This window comes from Sceloporus occidentalis, unplaced genomic scaffold, assembly GCF_023333645.1.
Source record: "Sceloporus occidentalis isolate IW3139 unplaced genomic scaffold, rSceOcc1.0.p SCAF_4, whole genome shotgun sequence".
Classification (NCBI taxonomy): Eukaryota; Metazoa; Chordata; class Lepidosauria; order Squamata; family Phrynosomatidae; genus Sceloporus; species Sceloporus occidentalis.
In genome coordinates this window covers 75,514,505-75,535,294 of record NW_028316984.1, presented here as the reverse complement: position 1 = coordinate 75,535,294, position 20,790 = coordinate 75,514,505, and the positions used below count along the sequence as shown (strand labels likewise).

At 42.2% G+C, this 20,790-nt stretch overlaps 2 protein-coding genes across 3 annotated transcripts in view; both read right to left on the bottom strand.

The window, feature by feature from the left end:
* Window positions 1-157: 157 nt before the first annotated feature.
* On the bottom strand, window positions 158-7,475 carry LOC149314006 (large ribosomal subunit protein eL43-like). The gene is made up of 4 exons (XM_089520357.1): window positions 7,341-7,475; window positions 2,862-2,990; window positions 1,038-1,120; window positions 158-311 (listed from the first exon to the last, which is right to left on the bottom strand). The coding sequence occupies exons 1-4, from the start codon at window positions 7,458-7,460 to the stop codon at window positions 248-250; spliced, it is 396 nt and encodes a 131-aa protein (XP_089376483.1). The 5' UTR covers window positions 7,461-7,475; the 3' UTR covers window positions 158-247.
* Window positions 7,476-15,937: 8,462 nt separating this feature from the next.
* The window catches only part of LOC149314005 (SNF2 related chromatin remodeling annealing helicase 1-like), a 51,828-nt gene continuing 46,975 nt past the window's right edge, over window positions 15,938-20,790 (bottom strand). For both annotated transcript variants that reach the window (XM_089520356.1, XM_089520355.1), the window contains exons 16-17: window positions 16,734-16,833; window positions 15,938-16,239 (exon numbers count right to left, since the gene is read on the bottom strand). In XM_089520356.1, the coding sequence (XP_089376482.1) occupies window positions 16,033-16,239; window positions 16,734-16,833 (307 nt within the window). In that variant the 3' untranslated portion in view covers window positions 15,938-16,032. The remainder of the gene's footprint in view (window positions 16,240-16,733; window positions 16,834-20,790) is intronic.

Here is a 20,790-nt window from a genome sequence, read left to right as displayed (position 1 = left end):
AGTATATTCTATTTTTGTTTATAGTGATTTAAAATGGTACAAATGTACAATACCTTTACAGTACTGGCAGACCGCCCCCCCCCCCCCCCCCCAAAATACAGACTGTGTTCAAAGGCACACTGCCTAAAGGAACTATCTATACAACAAATGACCAGGATACAGCTTCACAAACACATTTAATTTGTGAGAGAGCACGTGAATTGAGTCAACGGAGAAAGACTAACAGCAATGAAACAAAAATATGTTTCTACTGGTCTTTTAATTCCTTCAGTCTTCTAATAGCAGATTTCACTGTCACTGCTGAGGTGGTGCTGGAAAAAAATAAAAAATACCAATGTTACACCAAAGAAGGCACACTGCATTTTCTTTGTCTCTTAAAGCTAATCATTGGATTGAATTATTGCCAAGCTGATAAACAGCCAAGGGGTTTGCCAGGAATAGAGTAGTGTGCAGAGTTCTGAGTTTTAGTGCAAACAATTCGCAAAAACCTTATGGGTGGAAAGCGCACCAGATGCCATGTTTTTTGGCGAGAAGAAATGGAAATAACACAAACAGCAGCCACATTTAGACAGTATTAGTCACAATACTGATTATCTTAGGGCCCATACAGACAGGTCAAAATAAAGCTGCTTCCAGTCACTTTGGAGGTATGCTGTTTAAATGATGCATGCGTCCTAAGAGGCCAAAAGCCACACCAAAGCCACGCTCCAGTCCTTAGGACTGGAGTGTAGCTTTGGCGTGGCTTCCAGTCTCTTAGGATGCATGGGACATTTAAATAGCATACCTCCAAAGTGACTGAAAGCAGCTTTATTTTGGCCTGTCTGGATGGGCCCTTAGTCTCAGTCTCCCATTCCATACACTTCAAATTATTGACTGGCAAGAACATCTTTTTGGGGTTCATCAGTAGATCAGTGTGTGCTAGACCATTCGTTTACCTCAGCTTGGCTGTTTACCTCAAAGCAAGCACCCACAATGGATAAAAACAGGCCTCCTCCCCCCCTGGATACACCATTCAGTGCTACACTGCTTTCTCTTACTTGTATGTCCAGGCACCACCAGCCACTGTTTTCATACATGAGCCACAATGCCAAATGCCCACTGCTTTCCTCTTCATTTTGGTCTGTAAGAGAAACACTGCACTTAGGACATCAACTGTACATGTATTGAAACTGCATCTCAGGATTTTTTTCCTCCCAACTTTCATACAGACAAATCAGAAGAATACAAATTCATATTCTCTGACCTGGGTGCAGCTCTGCCCATCCCCAAGCCACAAACTGTGACTGGCTAGGAGGATGCACCCACATACACCTGGAGTGAAAAAAACACACACAGTCCAGAGAGGTGGTGGGGTGGAAGCCACCTCTTTCCCAGGACAACACTCATATGCACTCCTGTAACTAATCAGCAGCCAGGAGGGGAAATGGAGCTGTGCCCAGGAATTTTCAGTGCTTTCACATACCTGAGAAACAAGAAACAACCTTCACCTCCTAACCAGCAGCATCCAGTAGTTCTGCTAGATATTGGCCTGCATTATCGTAATGCATATTTTCTAAATTTCTATGTGTGTCCCTTCAAGTCACCTGTCAACTTCTGGTAGTGCCGTGCATTTCATGAACTTTTCTTACTCCAGGAGCACTCTGATGTGGTTTGCCATTGCATTTCTCTGAAATATAGCCTAGAGATCCTGGTGTTCCATGGAGGTCCCCATTCAAATACTTATCAGGCTTGACCTAATTAGCTTCTGAGATCAGATGGGATCTTATATAAAGCAGAAGTGGCAATGTAACCACTGGCCACTTAAGCCTCCCCCTGGACTCCAGGGAAGGAACCACTCACATATTCTAGTGGGTGACCGGCAATTTTGCTTTTTACAGAATTATTTATTTACTTATTGTCCTCATCTGCTCATGTTTTGTTTTTGGCTTGTTTTGTTTTGAAAATTGAAACTCGTCACTTCTGACTTTGAAAAAAGGCTCCTCCTGGGGCCTAAATGGAGGGGGCAATGATAACATAGTGAGAATGAACCCACCCCCATCCCTTAATGTGTGAGGGGTTTTCTGAATTAAAAAAAGAAGGTATATGGTGATAATAATAATAATAATAATAATAATAAGTTTTATTTATAAACCGCTTTTCCACAGTGATCAAAGCAGTGTACAGATAGAAATAAGGTGGTGTGGCTCTCTGGAAATGGCAGGAGGCACTGGGTATGAGAAGTTCCCCATGCCTGGCATAAAGTGATCTCCACACCAAACAGAATACATGAAAACACAACACTATCCAACATCAAAATGGTGAACTATATTCTGGCACATATAAAGGTTGTTTGATTTATACATAGCGCAAAGGAAAGAGCCAGCCATGGCACTGGAAGGAAAGGCGAACAGTTCTGCCTGCCAGCACCTCCTCAACAGAGCTGATCCAATAAGGGGGGAAAAAAGACTAGTAAATCTGGACTTTTTCAACTGTGCTAGGATTATGCTGTTTTACAGTACACCCATAATAAAAATAAATCACTTCAGAACACCACATGAAGCACACATTCATTCCAATGGCTTTTACTTAAACCTGAAACCTATAATATGAACCAGGATGAGAGATGGGTTGTACAATAAGACTGTCTAAAAACCCATACACCAAGAGTCTTACCTGTACACATTTCGGAAAGGTATTGTCTTTAAATCTAAAATTATTTGCTCGTAAATTGTTTTAGAGCATATGGGTCTCATGAGGAAGAGAATTTTCCAGAAGGTTATAATGTTAACAGAGAGAGAACACAAAAAGTGAAGAGAAAGGGCAACCTCTGTTTATAAACTCCACAATGAATGGGAGGCCTGTGCAATGAAGAAAGCTCTCACCTTGCCACAGAAGGAGCAGGTGTACTTGGCATGCTGGCTAATTTCAATCTTCTTCACCATCTTCCTCAGAGAAGCTCCATATCGGGTACCATATTTACCCACAATCCCAACCTTCTTGGTGCGCTTGGCCTATTACAACAGGAAAACAAATGTCACATTCTCGCATGTGTCAAACCTATCAGCACTGTTTATGCTTACCTTCATTACAACAGTTAGTGAGCCAGACATGTTTCAAACCTAAGAGGAAGACTAAGCACCTTGACTCCATGCATGTTTACCTAGATCCCACTGTGCTCAATAGGATTAGCTTGCAAGTAAAAACAGCAATTGATATGATAGCCCTGTTTAAATACTTGAACGGATGTCATACTGAGGAGGGAGCTGACTTGTTTTCAGCTGCTCCAGAGGCTAGGACCCGGAGCAATGGATGCAAGCTACAGGAAAAGAGATTCCACCTCAACATTAGGAAGAACTTCCTGACAGTAAGGGCTGTTTGACAGTGGAATACACTCCCTTGGAGTGTAGTGAAGTCTCCTTCCTTGGAGGTCTTTAAGCAGAAGCTGGATGGCCATCTGTTGGGGATGCTTTGATTGAGAGTTCCTGCATGGCAGAGTGTTGGACTGGATGGCCCTTGCAGTCTCTTCCAACTCTATGATTCTACGAGGCTAAAACCACTCATCTGAAGTGCTCCATCACAGTCATAACCCCATGCCCAGCTACTGGCAGAGTTAGCACAAGGCAGAATGCCCAGAAGAACAAGGTTCCCTGAAGATGATTTTATTACCACCATTGGCTTCACTCTTAAAAATATAAATGAATTCCATGTTTAACTTGGGTTCTATCTTCAAGATATCTTCTTGTTGCTAACTGCCTTCGAGTTGTCCCTGAGTCTTGGCGACCCTGTGGATGAGGCATCTCCAAGACTCACTGTCCTCCACTGCTCTGCTTAGGTCCTATAAATTCAGGCTCCTGACCTTCCTGATTGATTCTATCCATCTGGCATGCAGTCTTCCTCTCTTTCTACTACCCTCTACTTTTCCTAGCATCATTGCCTTTTGTCATAATTCATGCTTTCTCACGATATGGTCAAAGTATGACAGCTTCAATTTGATAATCTTGGCTTCCAATAAGATTTCAGGCTTGATCTGTTCACTAATTCATTTGTCCGTCTTTTTGGCTGTCCACAGTATCCTCAGCACTCTTATCCAGCACCACATCTTAAAAGAATCTGATTTTCCTCCTATTAGCTTTCCTACCTGTCCAGCTCTCACAATCATACATGGTAACAGGGAATACAATGGACTGGACAAGTCTGACTTTAGTGCTTAGTTGTATACCTTTACTCTTCAGGATCTTGTCTTAGTTATTTTATAGCTGCCCTTCCCAGTTCTGCTCTTCTTCTGATTTCTTGGCTGCAGTCTCAGCTCTCATCAATATCTTATTACATATACATCTTATTACAATGGACCCTTGGTATCTCATGGGGTTTTGTTCCAGAACCCTGCCCCCTCCCCCCATGGATACCAAAATCCATAGATGCTCAAGTCCCATTAAATACAATGGCATAGAGAAATGGTGTCCGTTATATAAAGTGGCAAAAACAAGATTTGCTTTTTGGAATTTATACTATTTACTATACTATTTAATATTATCAGGCCCTGGATGACTGTATCTGTGGATAAAAATATCCTTGGATACAGAGGGCTGACTTGCATCTTACTATGTATATGCAATTCAAAGGTATTGCTGTGTTAGTCTGGAAAATCAGTATGCCAAGGGATTTTGTAGCACCTTTGAGACTAACTGAAAGAAAAATGTTTAGTAGCATTAATTTTCTAGACTAGATGCCTGTTTCAAGTGGAGAGTCCAGAGAAAGACCTACATAAGCTGGGCCTTCAACAAAAGAACTACAAAGGAAGACCGGAAAAAGAAACGGTAGAATTGGAATGTATCCACAGACTACAATCCATCAGCAGTTGGTTGAACAGAGATAATGGTTTCCTGGCACACTGCACGCTTTTCAACACTATCTAACTCCCATCCTCATGAGGTCACCCTTGACCCTCCCTGTTTCCCACACTCATCTACTCTCCTTATTTAAGGCTTATATAGGTCTGAAAGAAAGAAGTTGCTAGCATGAATATGGTAGCATCCCCTTATATGTGACATATACAATTCTGTCCCTGGGCTTTCCACTCCAGCAAATGCATCTGAGGAAGTTAAGCTCAAGTCTAGGACAGCTCACGCTACCAACTTATCTCTTTCAGTTAGGTGCTACAAGAACCCTTTGCAAATACAGTGGGCTCTTGTTATCTATTGGGGTTTGGTTCCAGGACCTCCTGTGGATTACAGAATTTGTGGATGCTCAAGTCCAATTCAATCCAATGGCATAACAAAATGGTCTCTCTTATATAAAATGGAAAATCAAGGTTTGCTATTTGGAATTTAAGTTCTTTCGGAATATTTTCAACCCGTGGATGCTTGAATCCGTGGATAAGGAGGGTTGACTGTACTCCAAAATTTGAAAAATTCAAAATCCAAAACAATTCTGGTCCCAAGCATTTCAGATAAGAAACCTTCTCTATCAAACATCAATCAGAACGGACACTGCAGTCAAGAAATCAGAAGATTAGGAAAGAGAGGGGCAGCTTTGAAAGAACTAGACAAAATCCTAAAGTGTAAAGATGTACAACTAAGCACTAAAGTTAGAATCCTACAAGCCATTGCATTCCCTATTACCATGTACAGATGTGAGAGCTGGATGGTGAAGAAAGCTGATAAGAAGAGAACCAACTCATTCAAGATGTGGTTGCTGGAGAAGGTTGCTGAGAATCCTATGGACAGCCAAGAAGTCAAACAAATGGCATCTTTGTGAAGATTAAGCCAAGGTGACCGAATTGAGGCTGTCATACTTCGGCCACATAATGGGAAGGCATGAATCATTGGAAAAAAACAATAATATTAGGAAATGTGGAGGGCAGCAGAAAGAGAGGAAGGCAACACACCAGATGAATAGACTCAATCAGGGAGGAGGTCACCTCTACAAGACTTGAGTAGAGGAGTGGAGGGCAGGGGGGCTTGGAGATGTCATGAGTTAAGAGCAGCTCAAAGGCAGCTAACAACAACAACAATGCTGGAGAACTAAGTCCTAAGAGTAATTACTGCACCACACTCTTACAGTGGTGCTATTCCACTTTTACTGCTCTGGCTGCCTCCTGGGGTTTGCAGTTTAGGGAAGTGTAGCAGTTTGAGCGTTGGACTATGACTCTGGAGACCAGGGTTCAGGTCTCGGCTCAGCCACATAAACCCACTGGGTGACCTTGGGCAAGTCGTACTCTCTCAGCCTCAGATGATGGCAATGGGAAACACACCCTGATGAAATAGCACTGTAGGGTTGGTCTTATTTTTTATAATTTGTACGTTGTATATTTTGTATATTTCTGCATTTTATTGAAATGTATTATAACCCGTCTTGATCCATAGGGAGAGGCAGGATATAAATTATTATTATTATAAATGTGCCAAGAAAACTGTGACTGGGGTGGTCCTTGATCCGTAAGGAAAGGCAGGATATAAATAAATAAAAGTATTATTATTATTATTATTATTATTATTATTAATGTGCCAAGAAAACCGTTATTGGGGTTGTCGTCATAATTGGTTGACTGGCCGTACTCAAAGGGTGCTCAACAATGGCTCCTTTTCATCCTGGAGAGAAGTGACCAGTGGAGTCCCACAGGGCTCTGTCCTGGGCCCAGTACTGTTCAATATCTTTATCAATGACTTGGAGAACAAAATTGGGAGAATACTTATCAAATTTGCAGATGACACCAAATTAGGAGGAATAGCTAATACCCCAGAGGACAGCATCAAAATTCAAAATGATCTGAATAGACTAGAAAGCTGGGCCAAAGCTAACAAAATGAAATTCGACACGGAGAAATGTAAAGTACTGCACTTAGGGCAGAAAAATGAAATGCACAGATATATTATGGGGGACACCTGGCTGAACAAGACTACATATGGAAGGGATCTAGGAGTCCAAGTAGACCACAAGTTGAACATGAGTCAACAGTGTGATGCAGCAGCTAACAAGGCCAATGTGATCTTTGGCTGCATCAATAAATGTATAGTGTCTAGATCAAGAGAAGTAATACTGCCACTATATTCTGCTCTGGTCAGGCCCCACCTGGAATATTGTGTCCGGTTCTGGGCACCACAATTCAAAAAGAAACTGGAATGTGTCCAAAAGAGGGAGACTAAAATGGTGAAGGGTCTAGAAACCATGAAGCCCTATGAGGAACGACTTAGTGAGCTGGGGATGTTTAGCCTGGAGAAAAGAAGGTTAAGAGGTGATATGATAGCTCTGTTTAAATATTTGAAAGGATGTCATATTCAGGAGGGAGCAAGCTTGTTTTCTCCTGCTCCAGAGACTAGGACCCGGAGCAATGGATGTAAGCTGCAGGAACAGAGATTCACCTCAGCATTAGGAAGAACTTCCTGACAGTGAGGGCTGTTCAACAGTGGAACACACTCCTTCCTCGGAGTGTAGTGGAGTCTCCCTCCTTGGAGGTCTTTAAGCAGAAGCTGGATGGCCATCTGTCAGGGATGCTTTGATTTAGAGTTCCTGCATGGCAGAATGGGGTTGGACTGGATGTCCCTCGCAGTCTCTTCCAACTCTGAGTATATGACAGAATTGACCTGAAGGCATACAATCACCAATTTAGCATTCTCAGCCAGAGAGCTCCTAAGGCGACTCAGTGAACTACAAACCCCAGAATGCCCCAGGAGACAGCCAGAACAGTTCAGTGGAACAGCAATACTATATCACTTATTAGTAATAGTAGTAATAATAGTAGTATCCCGCTCTTTTCCCTGAACTGGGACTCACTATGCACTCTCATCCTCTAAGAGACTACGTTATGAGAAGGCGCCCCAGGTCTTGCAGAAAACCAACAGGAGCATGCTGCTGCTGCTGCTGCAGCAAAGGAGCCCGTCTCGCGCCCGCAGCCCTTTCCCGGGAGGATTCCATCTCCTCCCGCCCCTCCCAGGCCCCAATGTCCGGCTCCCTCTCCCAGTCTCCCCGGCCCTCAAAGCTCCCAAATAGGCCGCCTCTCAGATAGCAGGCTCCCCTTATTGCCAGCCCGCGGCGGTAGCCTTGCGGCTACGAACCCCTCCGAGGAGGATGGCGGCGGATTAAGAAACAAAGCGGGGCGGAGGCGACGGACTCACCATCTTGTTGCTCCTACAGGCCGCGGAAAGAAAGAAAGAAAGAGAACAGGAAATGGACCCTTGCGCATGCGCACCCTCTGCCCCGGCTTCACAGGCCCGAGACCGGAAGAAAATACACGTCACGCAACCATAGAGAGGAGAGGGAGGGAGTGTTCCTGGGATTGTCTGCGCGCCAGGAGGTGTTTGACTCTATGGTTCTGGTCCCAGCAGGGAAGCGCAGGGTCGAAATGGCTGGGCGGGACAGACATTGGTTTTAACAGTATAACCAGTGTGCAAAGCAGTGTTTCTGTGTTTATTGTGAACTCTTCCAGTCCTGCAACATCCATGGCTGCGTCTGCACAGCAGAATTGATGTAGTTTGATGCTGCTTTCTCACTGCTGTGGCATTCTGGGATTTGTAGTTTTGTGATCTGTTTAGACTTCTCTTTCAGAGCTCTAGTGCCACAATAAACTGCAGATTCCAAGATTCCATAGAATGGGGCCATGACAGTTAAAGCGGTGTCAAACTGGATTAATCCTGCAGCGCGGCAGCAGCCAACAAGGCAGTTTGTTGTTGTTGTTGTTGTTGTTGCTGTTGCGTGCCTCCAAGTCGTTTCTGACTTATGGTGACCATAAGGCAACCCCATCTTTATTTGAGTGCTGACACGCGTGAGCAACCAAAGTCACAGAGTTGTGCGTAGCTGCAGGTCCATCGCGTGAATAAGAAACCCAGAATGTGTCAGTGAGAGTATGCGCATAGTCACATGAAAAAAACACATGCGTGATGACCCCATAGACAGCCGCCTTGAATCCTATTTCAGGAGAAAAGTGCAGCATGGATTCAATAATAAACAAGCTGAGCTAGATGGACCAAGATAAGGCCGTTTTCTATTTCTTAATGAAGTCACGCAGCTCCTCCTGCAGATGTTGTTGAGCTCCAGTTCTGATCATTTCCCACCACTGGCTATGGTGTCTAGGCCTGCTGGGAATAGCAGTTTAACATCTTGGGGGCTTGACAATTCCCCTCGTTCCCACAGGCAAAGACAGGGACCAACACAGGTTCACTAACCAAAGTAATCACTGGGTAAGCGCTCTCCTGAGTTTGCATGTGAGCAAATTATACCAGTAAGTGGCAAGATACAGCCTTGGCAGTGTAATGTTCAGTGTTGACCTAGTGCAGACACTTGCTATTCTCCTGGAGCTGGAGGGGAATTTGAGAGCTGCCATTGTTTTCTTTGTTTTGTTTTATTATACAACTGCTATCAAATAAGAAAAGCGAACCTATTGAGTAAAACCCCATGAGGCCAGCTGGGAGTGCTTCAAGCTAAACTGGGCTGTGTATTTGCTTATGATAGTCTGCCCTGTATTTATGGTCAGTCAAATATATGTTCAGAAAATACAAGGGGTGCTGCCATTTGGGCAGGTGGGAGTTTAGCAGTGTAGATAGTACATGCCAGTGGAGAAGTGGGCCAAGACATCTCGTTTCTCCTACCAACAGATTCCTGGCTGCTCTAATAGAACCCCATCAAACCACAAAATTCATGGGGTCATCAAACCAGAAAATGCTGCTGCTCAACACCAGGTCAGTCACTGGGAAGAGCTCTATGATCCAGGATTTGATCCTGGACAAGCAAGCTGAGTTTGCATGTATAATTGAAACCTGGTTAATTGAAGAGAGGGTGCCAGCTTGACCCAGTTGTTGCTGTTGTTTTCTTATATCCTACCTTTCTTCCAATATAGGGACTCAGATTATGCCCATCAGGCCTCCACATGCAGCAGGCGGCAAAATGTGATGGGCAGGGAGTGATCTGTTATGTTCCTTTCCTCTATTGAGATACCCTGTCCAACCATCTCCAAAATTTGAGTGCAAACACCTGGCAATAGTGCAAAGAGTCAGGATGGGGACTCTGTTGGTGTGCCATCCACCCTGCTGCCCAACTGTCTCCCTGCCAGAGTTGTTTGGGTGATCTCAGATGTGTGGCATTAATCTCCTCCACATTTATTATGCTGGGGGATTTTAACATCTAGCTGAAGCACTCTCATCAAGACCAGCTCAGAATTTCTGACCCTACACATGTAGCAGGCCACTCTCTTCATCTGGGTTTTGCTGGTCTGGATGATGATGATTTGGGGGTGAGGGTTGAAATAACTCCATTGTCATGGACAAGTCACACCATTTGATAGGGTTTAGATTTTCTGGGGCTTCATCTCTGCAGGGGCAGTGGACCTCTTAAAAGTGTCTTCTTCCAGAGATTAATGGATCCAAAGATTCCTGAATGCTCTGGGGGATTTTCCAGTTTGAGCTGGTGATTTTATTGATCCCCTGATTGATTTGTGGAGTAGGAAGATGGCCTGGGCAACTGATGCAGTTGCCCCTGGTATCCTTTACTTCAATGCAGAGCACAGGCTCCACAGTTTTCTGAGGAGTTAAGGGCAATGAAGCACTTGGACAGATGAATAGAATGACAGTGGAGAAAGACTCTGGGGAATCTAACTGCGCATGGATTATGGGCCATTTTAGAACCTACTTTGCAGCAGTCGGGGCAGCAAAGAAACAATCCTTTTCTGCCTCTATTACATGAGCTCAGTCTCATCCAGTACAGCTATTCCAGGTAGTTAAAGAGCTATTACATTCTAGACCTGAGACTGCTAAGGGGGAGCTCCTCAGAAAAGTGCTGTGACAAAATTGCTAAATACTTCATAGAGAAAATTCCTCAGTTTATTCTGACTTGGACTCCACATTGAAGATAGAGTCTGGGGAGAAAACTGAGCAGTACTTGTCCACTTTTGATGGATGAGTTTCAGTTTCCTCAACATGATGATGTGGACAGGTTGCTTGGAGAGGTGAAGCAAACCACCTGTCTGTTAAATCCATGTCCATCCTGGTCAATTAAAGCTGCCAGAGGAGGACTGGCCAATGGGGTAGTACAGGCTATAAATGCTTCTTTGAAATAGGGCTATACTCCAGCCTGTCTAAAAGAAACAATTATGTTTTTTTTAACAAAAAAACTTAATCGGACCCCAGCTCCCTAGATAACTATCAGCCAGTCTCTAATCTCCCCTTTCTAAGTAATGTCTTAGAACTAGTAGTATCAATACAACTCCAGGCTTCCTTGGATGCTGTGTCCAGTTCTGGGCAACACAATTCAAAAAGGATGTTGGCAGGCTAGAGAGTGTCCAGAGGAGGGAGAGCAAAATGGCGAAGGGTCTGGAAACCATGCTCTATGAGGAAAGACTTAGGGAGCTGGGGATGTTTAGCCTGGAGAAGAGGAGGTTAAGAGGTCATATAGTAGCCCTGTTTAAGTATTTGAAGGGGTATCATATTGAGGACGGAGGAAGCTTGTTTTCTGCAGCTCCAGAGAATGGATGCAAGCTACAGGAAAAGAGATTCCACCTCAACATTAGGAGGAACTTCCCGACTGTAAGTTGTTCAACAATGGAACACATTTCCTTGGAGGGTGGTGGAGTCTCCTTCTTTGGAGGTTTTTAAACAGAGGCTGGATGGTCATCTGTCGGGGATGCTTTGATTGTGTCTTGCTGAATGTCGGGGTTGGACTGAATGGCTCTTGTGGTCTCTTCTAACTCTGTGATTCTATGAATTACACTGGCTTCCCATTTTCATCTACACTGAATTCAAGGTGCTAGTTTTGACCTACAAACAAAGCTCTTGACAATTTGGGGCCAGAATAACTGAAAGACTATCTCCCCCCATATGAGCCTGCCAGAAATCTAAAATCTTCGGAGGAGGCCCTGTTGCATGTCCCAATTCCTTGTGAAATTAAGCTGATGGGTACATGTAACAGGGCTTTCTCTGTAGCAGCACCTCTACTCTGGAACTCCCTACCCAAAGAAGTTCAGCTGGCCCCATCTCTTTAAAGTTTCTGGCAGGCAGAAGAAACTGTGCTTTTCTGCATGACATTTAGTGTTTGAAATTGCTGTCTTAACTGGTTCAAAACTGGATTCAAGGGTTGTTTTTAGACTGCTTTTAGGATTTTTAAAGAGTATTTTAATGTGTTTTACAAATGTTTTCATCTTTGTATTGTTTTAATTGGTTTTTATTTGTTCATTGGTTCAGGAGCCCTTGTGGGCTAGGAGATGATACAGAAATACTTTAAAATCAGTAAATATTTATTTTTGATGACATGTGGTCAATGCAGTTGGCTATTTAGGCTGCCTTTTTGGATCTTGCTGTGCAAATTGATATTTTCAGTAAATGTAACAATCTTTTTGAATTTCCTCTCCTCACAGAATTTACTAGTCCTGCCTGCAAAGAAGAGGAATCCTGTTGTTCTTTCTAGCCACTTCCGGCTTAATTATTTAAATCTATCCCAGGAGAACCAAGTTGTTGAGAGCCTGTAAACTTACATAATTTATTTCCTGTGTGTGGAGGAACATTTTATTTCCTGAGAAATCCTGTGGAGAGGTATTAAATGCCGAGATACAGCAAAGATTCAAGCAGTAAAACTCATATATATCACTGCAGATTTTATGGGATTGGCGATGTAGCCACAGAATGCAGATTCTTTATTACCGAGTCAGAGAAGCAATAAAAGGAGAAACAGCTGAAGCTGTTCAGTTATCTAACAGGCTTTATTGCAATGGGAGCAAACTTAGTAGATAGCCCAATAATGGGAAGAACAGTAAACAATACATGACACTTAAAGCACACAGGCGATGTGATTTCACTCTGTGTAGTTCTTGTGTGGCTCCAGAAAAAACATAGTTTTTCCTATTCATCCTATTAATGCACATATGTGTCTTCAAGTTGCTTGTCAACTTACGATGACCCCATGAATTTCAAAGGGTTTTTCTTAGGCAAGGAATACTTACAGGTGGTTTTGCCAGTTCTTTCCTTTGAAATATAGCCTACAGCACCTGGGATTTGTTGACTGTCTTTAGGATGTTTTACTGTATCATTAGTCAAGATATTTATAAGTCCCTTTTAAGGAGCAAACAATCAGTAAATGAGGGGAAAGAATGAAATAAATCTTCAGAGCATTCTCTGAAGATGCCAAAAGCATGAAGACGGCGAAACGTCAGGAATAAATTCTTCTAGAACATGGCCACATAGCTCGAAAAACCCACAAAAAATTACAAAAAATGGTACAATATTGTAGAACTTATACAGTAAGAGCTTCTTAAACAGCTATAATAGGAAAACTGGTTTAGATTACGTAAGGAAAGAGATGTTTGGAAGGCCCTCATGATAACCTCCACTGAAGGGCTTGAAGGGCAACATGAATTAGTATGGTGTAGTGGTATGAGTAGTGGACTAGGATTCTAGGAGACAAGGGGTTGAATCTTCACTAAACCATAGCAACACAGTGGGAGATCATTTTTAGATGGAAGCAATGGCAAAGCCCCTCTAATACTGCCAAGAAAGACCTATGACAGTGTCACAACAAATCAGAATCAACTTGAAGACATTTAACAATCAGCTATGAATGACGTTCTTGCTCACCTCTCCTAGGTGAGGGAGAGAGGCAGACAGACAGATGGTGACAGTCCTTAAAGTAATCTGTCCTCCAAACCGTTTACGTTCTTAAAGATTAACACAGCATTTTGAACTAGGTCCAAAAAGGCATGGTAAACAGTCCACCTAGTTCAAATGTTAGGTTTTTGTTTTTTCTGCCCTAACATTTGGGCAGCTGGATTTTGCATCAACTGAAATTTCCACACTGACTTCAGAGGCAGTCCTTTTTAGTTCCAGCTTGAGTATACTTTATGATTCAGTGGGATTTAAGTATGATTTAATTCAGCAATCGATTCAATAAATTTACTCTGAATTAGAACTATCAATTGGATTTAGGTCAACATGTTTATCTGGATAGTTACAAAAATGCCCAGTTAGAGGGGAAATGAAATACACAAACACAGGATATGTGACACCTCACTTGAAAGCAGTAAAAAGGATCTAGGAATCTTAGGCTCGAAACAGATGGGAAGATGGGGTCAGCTTCCAGCTGCTCCAGGGGAGCAGTTGTTAAATTACTCATGCCCCTGGAGTGCCCGGAAGTCTAGGGCAGCCCAAAATCAGTCCCAGGAGTGGATCTTTTCTGCTCGTTTTGGGACCGCAGCAGGAGATGCCCTTGGGGCCACAGCGTACGTTTGCCATGGCTCCAGGATGATCAGACTGGGAGTGGCTTCTGGCCACTCCTCCCTGTCCCTCTGCTTTGCCCCTAAGTAGGCCACAAGGTGAATGTGAGTCCATAGTGTGAATAGTGTTCAGATCAAGGAAAGTAGCAGTCCCACTCCATTCTGCTTTGGTCCAACCTCACCTTGAAGTCTGTGTCCAGTTCTAGTCACCACCATTCAAAACAGATATTGACAAGCTGCACTGTGTTCAGATAAAGGTGGCCAAGATGATCAAAGGAACTTATGAGGAACTATTTAGGGAGCTCGATGTGCTTAGCTTGGAGAATATTGAGAAGTGGTTTAAAAATGTTTTAAATTAAAGTTCTCATTGGATTGTTATCAGCATTGTGAGCTGTTATCAGTGATCTACAAATCCAGAGGAGTTTAGAGGGTGGTGGGTATGTTAAACTTGGAGAAAAAAAGGCTGAGATAACCATCTTTAAATATCTCAAGGATATCATTTAGAAGATGGAGCAAGCTTGGTTTTTTGTTTTGTTTTATTGTTATTGTTGTTTCAGAGGCTAGAACACAAACCAGTGGATTCAACAGGAGCCCTGGTAGCATAGTGGTTAAATACCGGTACTGCAGCTATTCATAGCCACAAGATTGTGAGTTCAATCCTAGGCAGGGCTCGAGGGTCTATTCAGCCTTGCATCCCTCTGTAAGGGACTGTACAGACCAGCCATTAAGGCCGACATGGAGGCGGAGTCGGGGCGTAGCGTCCACATGATGCATGACCCAAATCTGCCCCCAGGTTGGCGTGGCACCGCACGCCACACCACACAGCCGGCATCATGGCGCTCCTCTGCATCTACATGACGTAGTGTCAAAGGAGCACAGAAAAGCTGTGTGCCGACAGCTATAGCATCCTTTCCGGGGCACAAAAAGGAGCCGCTTTTTGTGGCTCCTTTTTGCGCCATGGAAAGGTGAGAATCAGGGCTGTGGCATGTAGTTGCCCCAATCCGGTGCTAAAAGGGAAAGTCTGTCAAACCCCTAAGTCACTAAAATGAGTACCCAGCTTGTTGGAGATAAATAGCTTACGCTTTGTAAATCAGGGAGTGCTTAAGTGCAGTAATAAGTGGTATAGAAATGTAGTTGATATTGCTATATAAATAACCAGAAAAGAAATTCCACCTATTCCACGAAATTTCAGAAATTCCACCTTAGGATGATTTTCTTTACTGTATGAGCTATTCAACAGAGGAATAGACTGCTTGGGGGTAGGGTTCTCCCTCTTTGGAGGTTTTTAGGCAGAACTTGGATGGGCATCTTTCAGGAGTGCTTGAACTGTGAATGTGCATGACAAGGGGTTGGACTTGGGGTGCTTTTCAACTCTAAGATTCTATGGTTCCAAAAAATAACAGAAAATAAATGCCCACCTCTTTTCCCTTGAATGCATGGTCTAGACCAGGCAAAAAAACCCCTTTATTTCATACTAACGTTTCCACAGAACTCTGCAGTTCTTGAATGCCTTCTATCTAGAGGTGTGTTTTCAGCAGTTTATCTTATGCAAAGTTAGACATAATGGAATTTGGATTATTTTGCGAAGACATAATGGAAAGTGGGTTGCTATCTTAATAACTCTTACCTAGGTGTTAATCCTATTAAACTCAGTGGAACTGCCTCCAAATAAATATGCATAGACCTAGACTACATCTATTTAGGATCAGAGATTCCTTTTTTCTGTAAAAATACATTTTCTCTGCAAGATTCAAGAATCCATGCCAAAAAAATGATACTAGTTTTATTTGACCCAGATATTCACTGATTCGTTCCCATTAAATACTATCTTACAAAATAAAAAGTAAGCATAATTTTCTGTGACATTACTGCCTGCAAAAAAAGTCATCAATACGCCGTTTCTTGCATGGGCTTGCTGGAAAGAAGTTTCTTTCTGTTTCACTTGATGCCACTTGCTGTCCAGCAACTTCACATGCATCCACTGCTTCCACAAGCAGGGCTTCATCAAAATCATCTGCATCACTTGAGAAAGTTCTCTGGAAAAGGTTTATGATAGTCTGCTGCTTTGGGTCCTAAAAAGAAATCAAAGGAAAAATCTTGAAAAAAACATTTGTTATTAAAGAACAACCAGACAGAACATCTCCACTAATCCATAAGGGATGGAATAACAATTTCAGTGATAAAGATAACAAGATGAAATGACATGGAAGACATCATTAAGGTATTTAACCACTTTCTTCTACCGCAACCAAGTTGGAGGAGAAGATTAAAAGAACAAATGACACAAGTGACAGACTTCTTTAAAGCAAAGAATGGAGCTACTCCACAGTAACCCATTAATCAAAGCATAGCCACAGACCCCAATTAAAATTAAATCTGTTTATTTTAATAAGGTCCTTTACTATCATAACTTTTCCATTCATATATGTTTTATCTCTACAGTTGTTTTTCTTTTTTCTCTAAAGTGTAACCTTCATGGTTGCTCCTTAAGAACACAGGAGAAGATCAACTGTCTCCAGGATTTAGATTTGATAAATGGAGCATACAAAAAAATCCAAGTAGTTACCTTGTAGAAGTAGTAATCTTTGGCTTCAGATGTTTCAGAGAACTTGGCTTCAGAAAGTCCAGCTTCACCTAGAACTTTGATCTTTTCTTGAATCATGGGCCTAGTGAAGGATATGACCATTTCAGATACAAAATCAGATAAAAGGGCATTTTTTTCAAATAGGTATCTGTCTTGATAATGTTTGTGAGCTATAACCTGATAGATTCAGGATATTATATGGCTGATAGCTTCTCCTATTCTAATACCCTATTTGAGGGCATAGATCATACAGATCGGGGGTTGGGATGTCATTAATCTTGATCCACACTCCAACACAATACAGAATATATAATTTTCCAAATAATAATAATAATAATAATAATAATAATAATAATAATATGTTTTATTTATAGACCGCTATTCTGCAATGATCATAGCGGTGTACAATAAAAATTGCAATACAAAATTAGCCCCTACCTACCCCCTCACTCCCTCCAGGCTGGACGATGACAGTTGGCTGTGGAGGGAGGGCTCTGTCCCTTCAGGGCAGTCCCAATGGTGATTGGACCCGCCCCCTCACTCCCTCCAGGCTGGACAATGACAGTTGGCCATGGAGGGAGGGCTCTGTCCCTTCAGGGCAGTCCTCCCTTCAGGGCAGTCCTAGATTTCTTTTGATACTCAGTCCAACCTTTCCATTTGATTTCCTTCTGTTTTTATCCCGACTCCCATTATTTCCCCATGACTTTGGAATAGTTGGCATAAAAGGTGAAGAAGACAGCAAATGCCAGAGTGCAGCTGGAGAGGAAACAGGGCCAGACTTTTTATGTACATAAAAAACAATCTCTGGACTATCTAGTTTTGAGCAATGGAAATACAGGAAGTGCCGTCATGACCATCAGGATTTGAAACCCTTCTAAGAATTCCCACAGTTCTGGAAATGCTGGCATGTATGACTACAAAAGTGTAAATCCTTCAAGCCCTTGAAAAGAAATGGCAAAAAAAAAACAAGTCCCCAGGAACAGATGATATTCCAATATAACTGCTGCAATCCACATTGACAGAGTCAACTCTAGTGCTAACCAACACATGTCAACAGATAGGGGGGAAATGATGGCTAACAGACTGGAAAAGATCAATATACATCCCCATCCATAAAAAGGAGGCACAAGAGACTGTAGCAACTATAGAACCATAGCACTAATCTCACATGCAAGCAAAATTATGCTCAAAATACTGCAACATAGATTCCAACCATACATAGAGAGAGAAATCGCAGAGGTCCAAGCAGGGCTCAGGAAAGGAAGAGGCATTAGGAATCACATTGCAAATATACAATGACTAATTGGAGTGCAGCAGGGAGTTCCAAAAAAAAAAAAAAGCATGTGCTTTACCGAATATAGCAAAACCTTTGGCTGCATAGATCATGAAAGGCTATGGAATGCCCTTAAAGACATGGGAGTGTCGACACATCTGATAATCCTGATGAGGAATCTGTACTCAGGACAAGAGGCTACTGTCAGAACAGAACATGGAGAATCAGAATGGTTCCCAATTGGCAAAGGAGTCAGAATCAGAATGGTTCCCAATTGGCAAAGGGACTGCATCCTATCACCCTACCTATTCAGCTTATATGCAGGACATATTGTAAGGAAAGCAGGCTTGGACATGGCAGAGGGAGGAGCAAAAATAGAAGGAAGAAATATCAATAATCTGAGATATACGGACAACACCGTAATACTAGCAGAAAACCTCACAGACCTGAAACAACTACAAAGGAAGATCAAAGAAGAAAGTGAAAAGGCAGGCTTACTGTTGAACATAAAGAAAATAAAAATAATGAGCACAGGGAACATACACACAGTCAAACTAGACAATGAGGAAATAGAAATAGTAAAAGAATTCTCATATCTAGGATCAAACATTGATCGAAACGAGGACTGCAGCCAGGAAATCAGAAGAAGATTAAGAATGGGGAGAGCAGCTATGAAAGAACTAGAAAAGATCCAAAAATGCAAAGACATACAACTCAGCACAAAAGTCAGAATCATATAAGCCATTGTATTCCCTATTACCATGTATGGATGTGAGAACTGGACAGTTAAGAAAGAAGATAGGAGGAAAATCAACTCATCTGAGATGTGGTGCTGGAGAAGACAGCTTAGGATCCCATGGATAGCCAAAGGACAAACAAATGGATCCTAGAGCAGATCAAGCCAGAAATATCCCTAGAAGTCAAGATGAAAAAACTTAGACTTTCATACTTTGGACACATCATGAGAAGGCATGAATCGTTGGAAAAAACAATAATGTTGGGAAAAGTAGAAGGAACTAGAAAGAAAGGAAGGCCACATGCTTAGATGGATGGACTTTATTAAAGAGACCACGAATATAGGTTTGCAGGAGCTGGGCAGAGCAGTAAAGGAGGGGGGGGGCTAGAAATGTCTCATCCGTAGGGTCGCCAAGGGTCGAGATCAAAGCAAAGGCAGCTGACAACAAATAGTAAGGGCATATCGCATTGGATAGACATGTAGGGTCCCAAAAGGGGGTTATGAGAAATAACAGAAATGGTTTCCTTACAAGAGGGAAGAAATCTGGTTTTAAAGGCCTTGTGCCATTTAAGAAGACACTACAAGTCTGGAAAAACTTCTGGGATCTGAATGAACAACTGAAGTGGCTGAAAAGTAATCAGTGGCTATGTTGCAGGCAGAGAAAAAAATAATGTGATCAATAGGGGCAGTTACAACTAAGGGAATAAGCTGCCTGCATGCTGGTCAACCTCAGTACTCAGTGTGGGAGGAGGATAAGCTGTAAGAAGTGGAACTGAAGCATGGATTCTGCTTAACCAACTCCAGGTTCTATAATCCATGCAGGCTGTCATTTGATAGCATAACTTGGTCAAAAACAGGGAGAAAGAATATACAACATTATTTGAAAACAGATTGCTGCATGGTTTAACATATTCCCTTGAGCAGTATTTGATGGAAAAGTAGCTTACAAATTTAGAAAATAAACATGTATAGAGTGAAACATGTATAGAGTATAGAAAGTATGATTCTATGATTCTATGAAACCGTTTATGTACTAGAAACAAGGGTAAAATGATAGGGAATGCTGAGGAAAAACTACAGTGAATATGAAAAAAGTTTAAAAAATTGTGGATTTGACAAGTATGCAAAAATTACATATATTCAGCTAACCACATTGGTGTAACAATGATTATAGCTTGAAATAGTGCAAGTTTCTAAGTCTGAGGGATTATATAAGATAGCTAACAGATCACAGAGAAGAAATAATGCTTGGCAAAAGCAACATATAAAATTTTAAGAACAAGAAAGAGAGAAACATTTACATCTAAATCAGGCACTAGCTGACAGTAAACCATATGAAAGGTGTCCAAGTCAGCAGACTAGCAATTAACAGAGCATATCAAACCACAAGATAAGACAGAATATTACTTATTTGCAAGAGAAGACTGTATGTCAGGGTGCAAAACAAGCCTTCCTCTATCCAAATGCTGCAATTGCTTGCATGGCCCAATGGAGAAAGACAGCAGAGCAAAAAAAAAAAAAAAGGGTGGTGGTGGTGGATGCTACCACCCTTCCCAACCCCATCAAACAGCACAATATTTCCACACTTGTACTAATTATTTTGTGGTGGTGATTTACAAGTAAAATAGGGAAATGACTGTCACTAGCTCTCTTTCATGTATAGGCAATATGTCAGCTTCTTCCTTGTGAGGCAATGATGATTATTTTTCAAAACCTGAAACTCAAGATTTGAGAGGGAAATAAATGTCTGTCTCAGTGAATATGAACTACTTCCCAGTGTCACCATGGCAGAACCCAGATAAGCTCCTCCTCACAAGCTGATCTACACAGCCCTGGCTGCGCCTGATCTTCCTTTTTGGATCATTCATGCGTATTGCTGAAGAGGCATCAGAGAAGTTGCAGAACAGAGATTTCAGCTTCTAACTTAACTCATTAGAGCTTCAGATCCTCTATTTGGGGGGGGGGGGGGGCTGGCTAAGTGTCATCACTAAAACCTGCATAAAAACTGCAAAATGAAAGGTCAAGGAAAA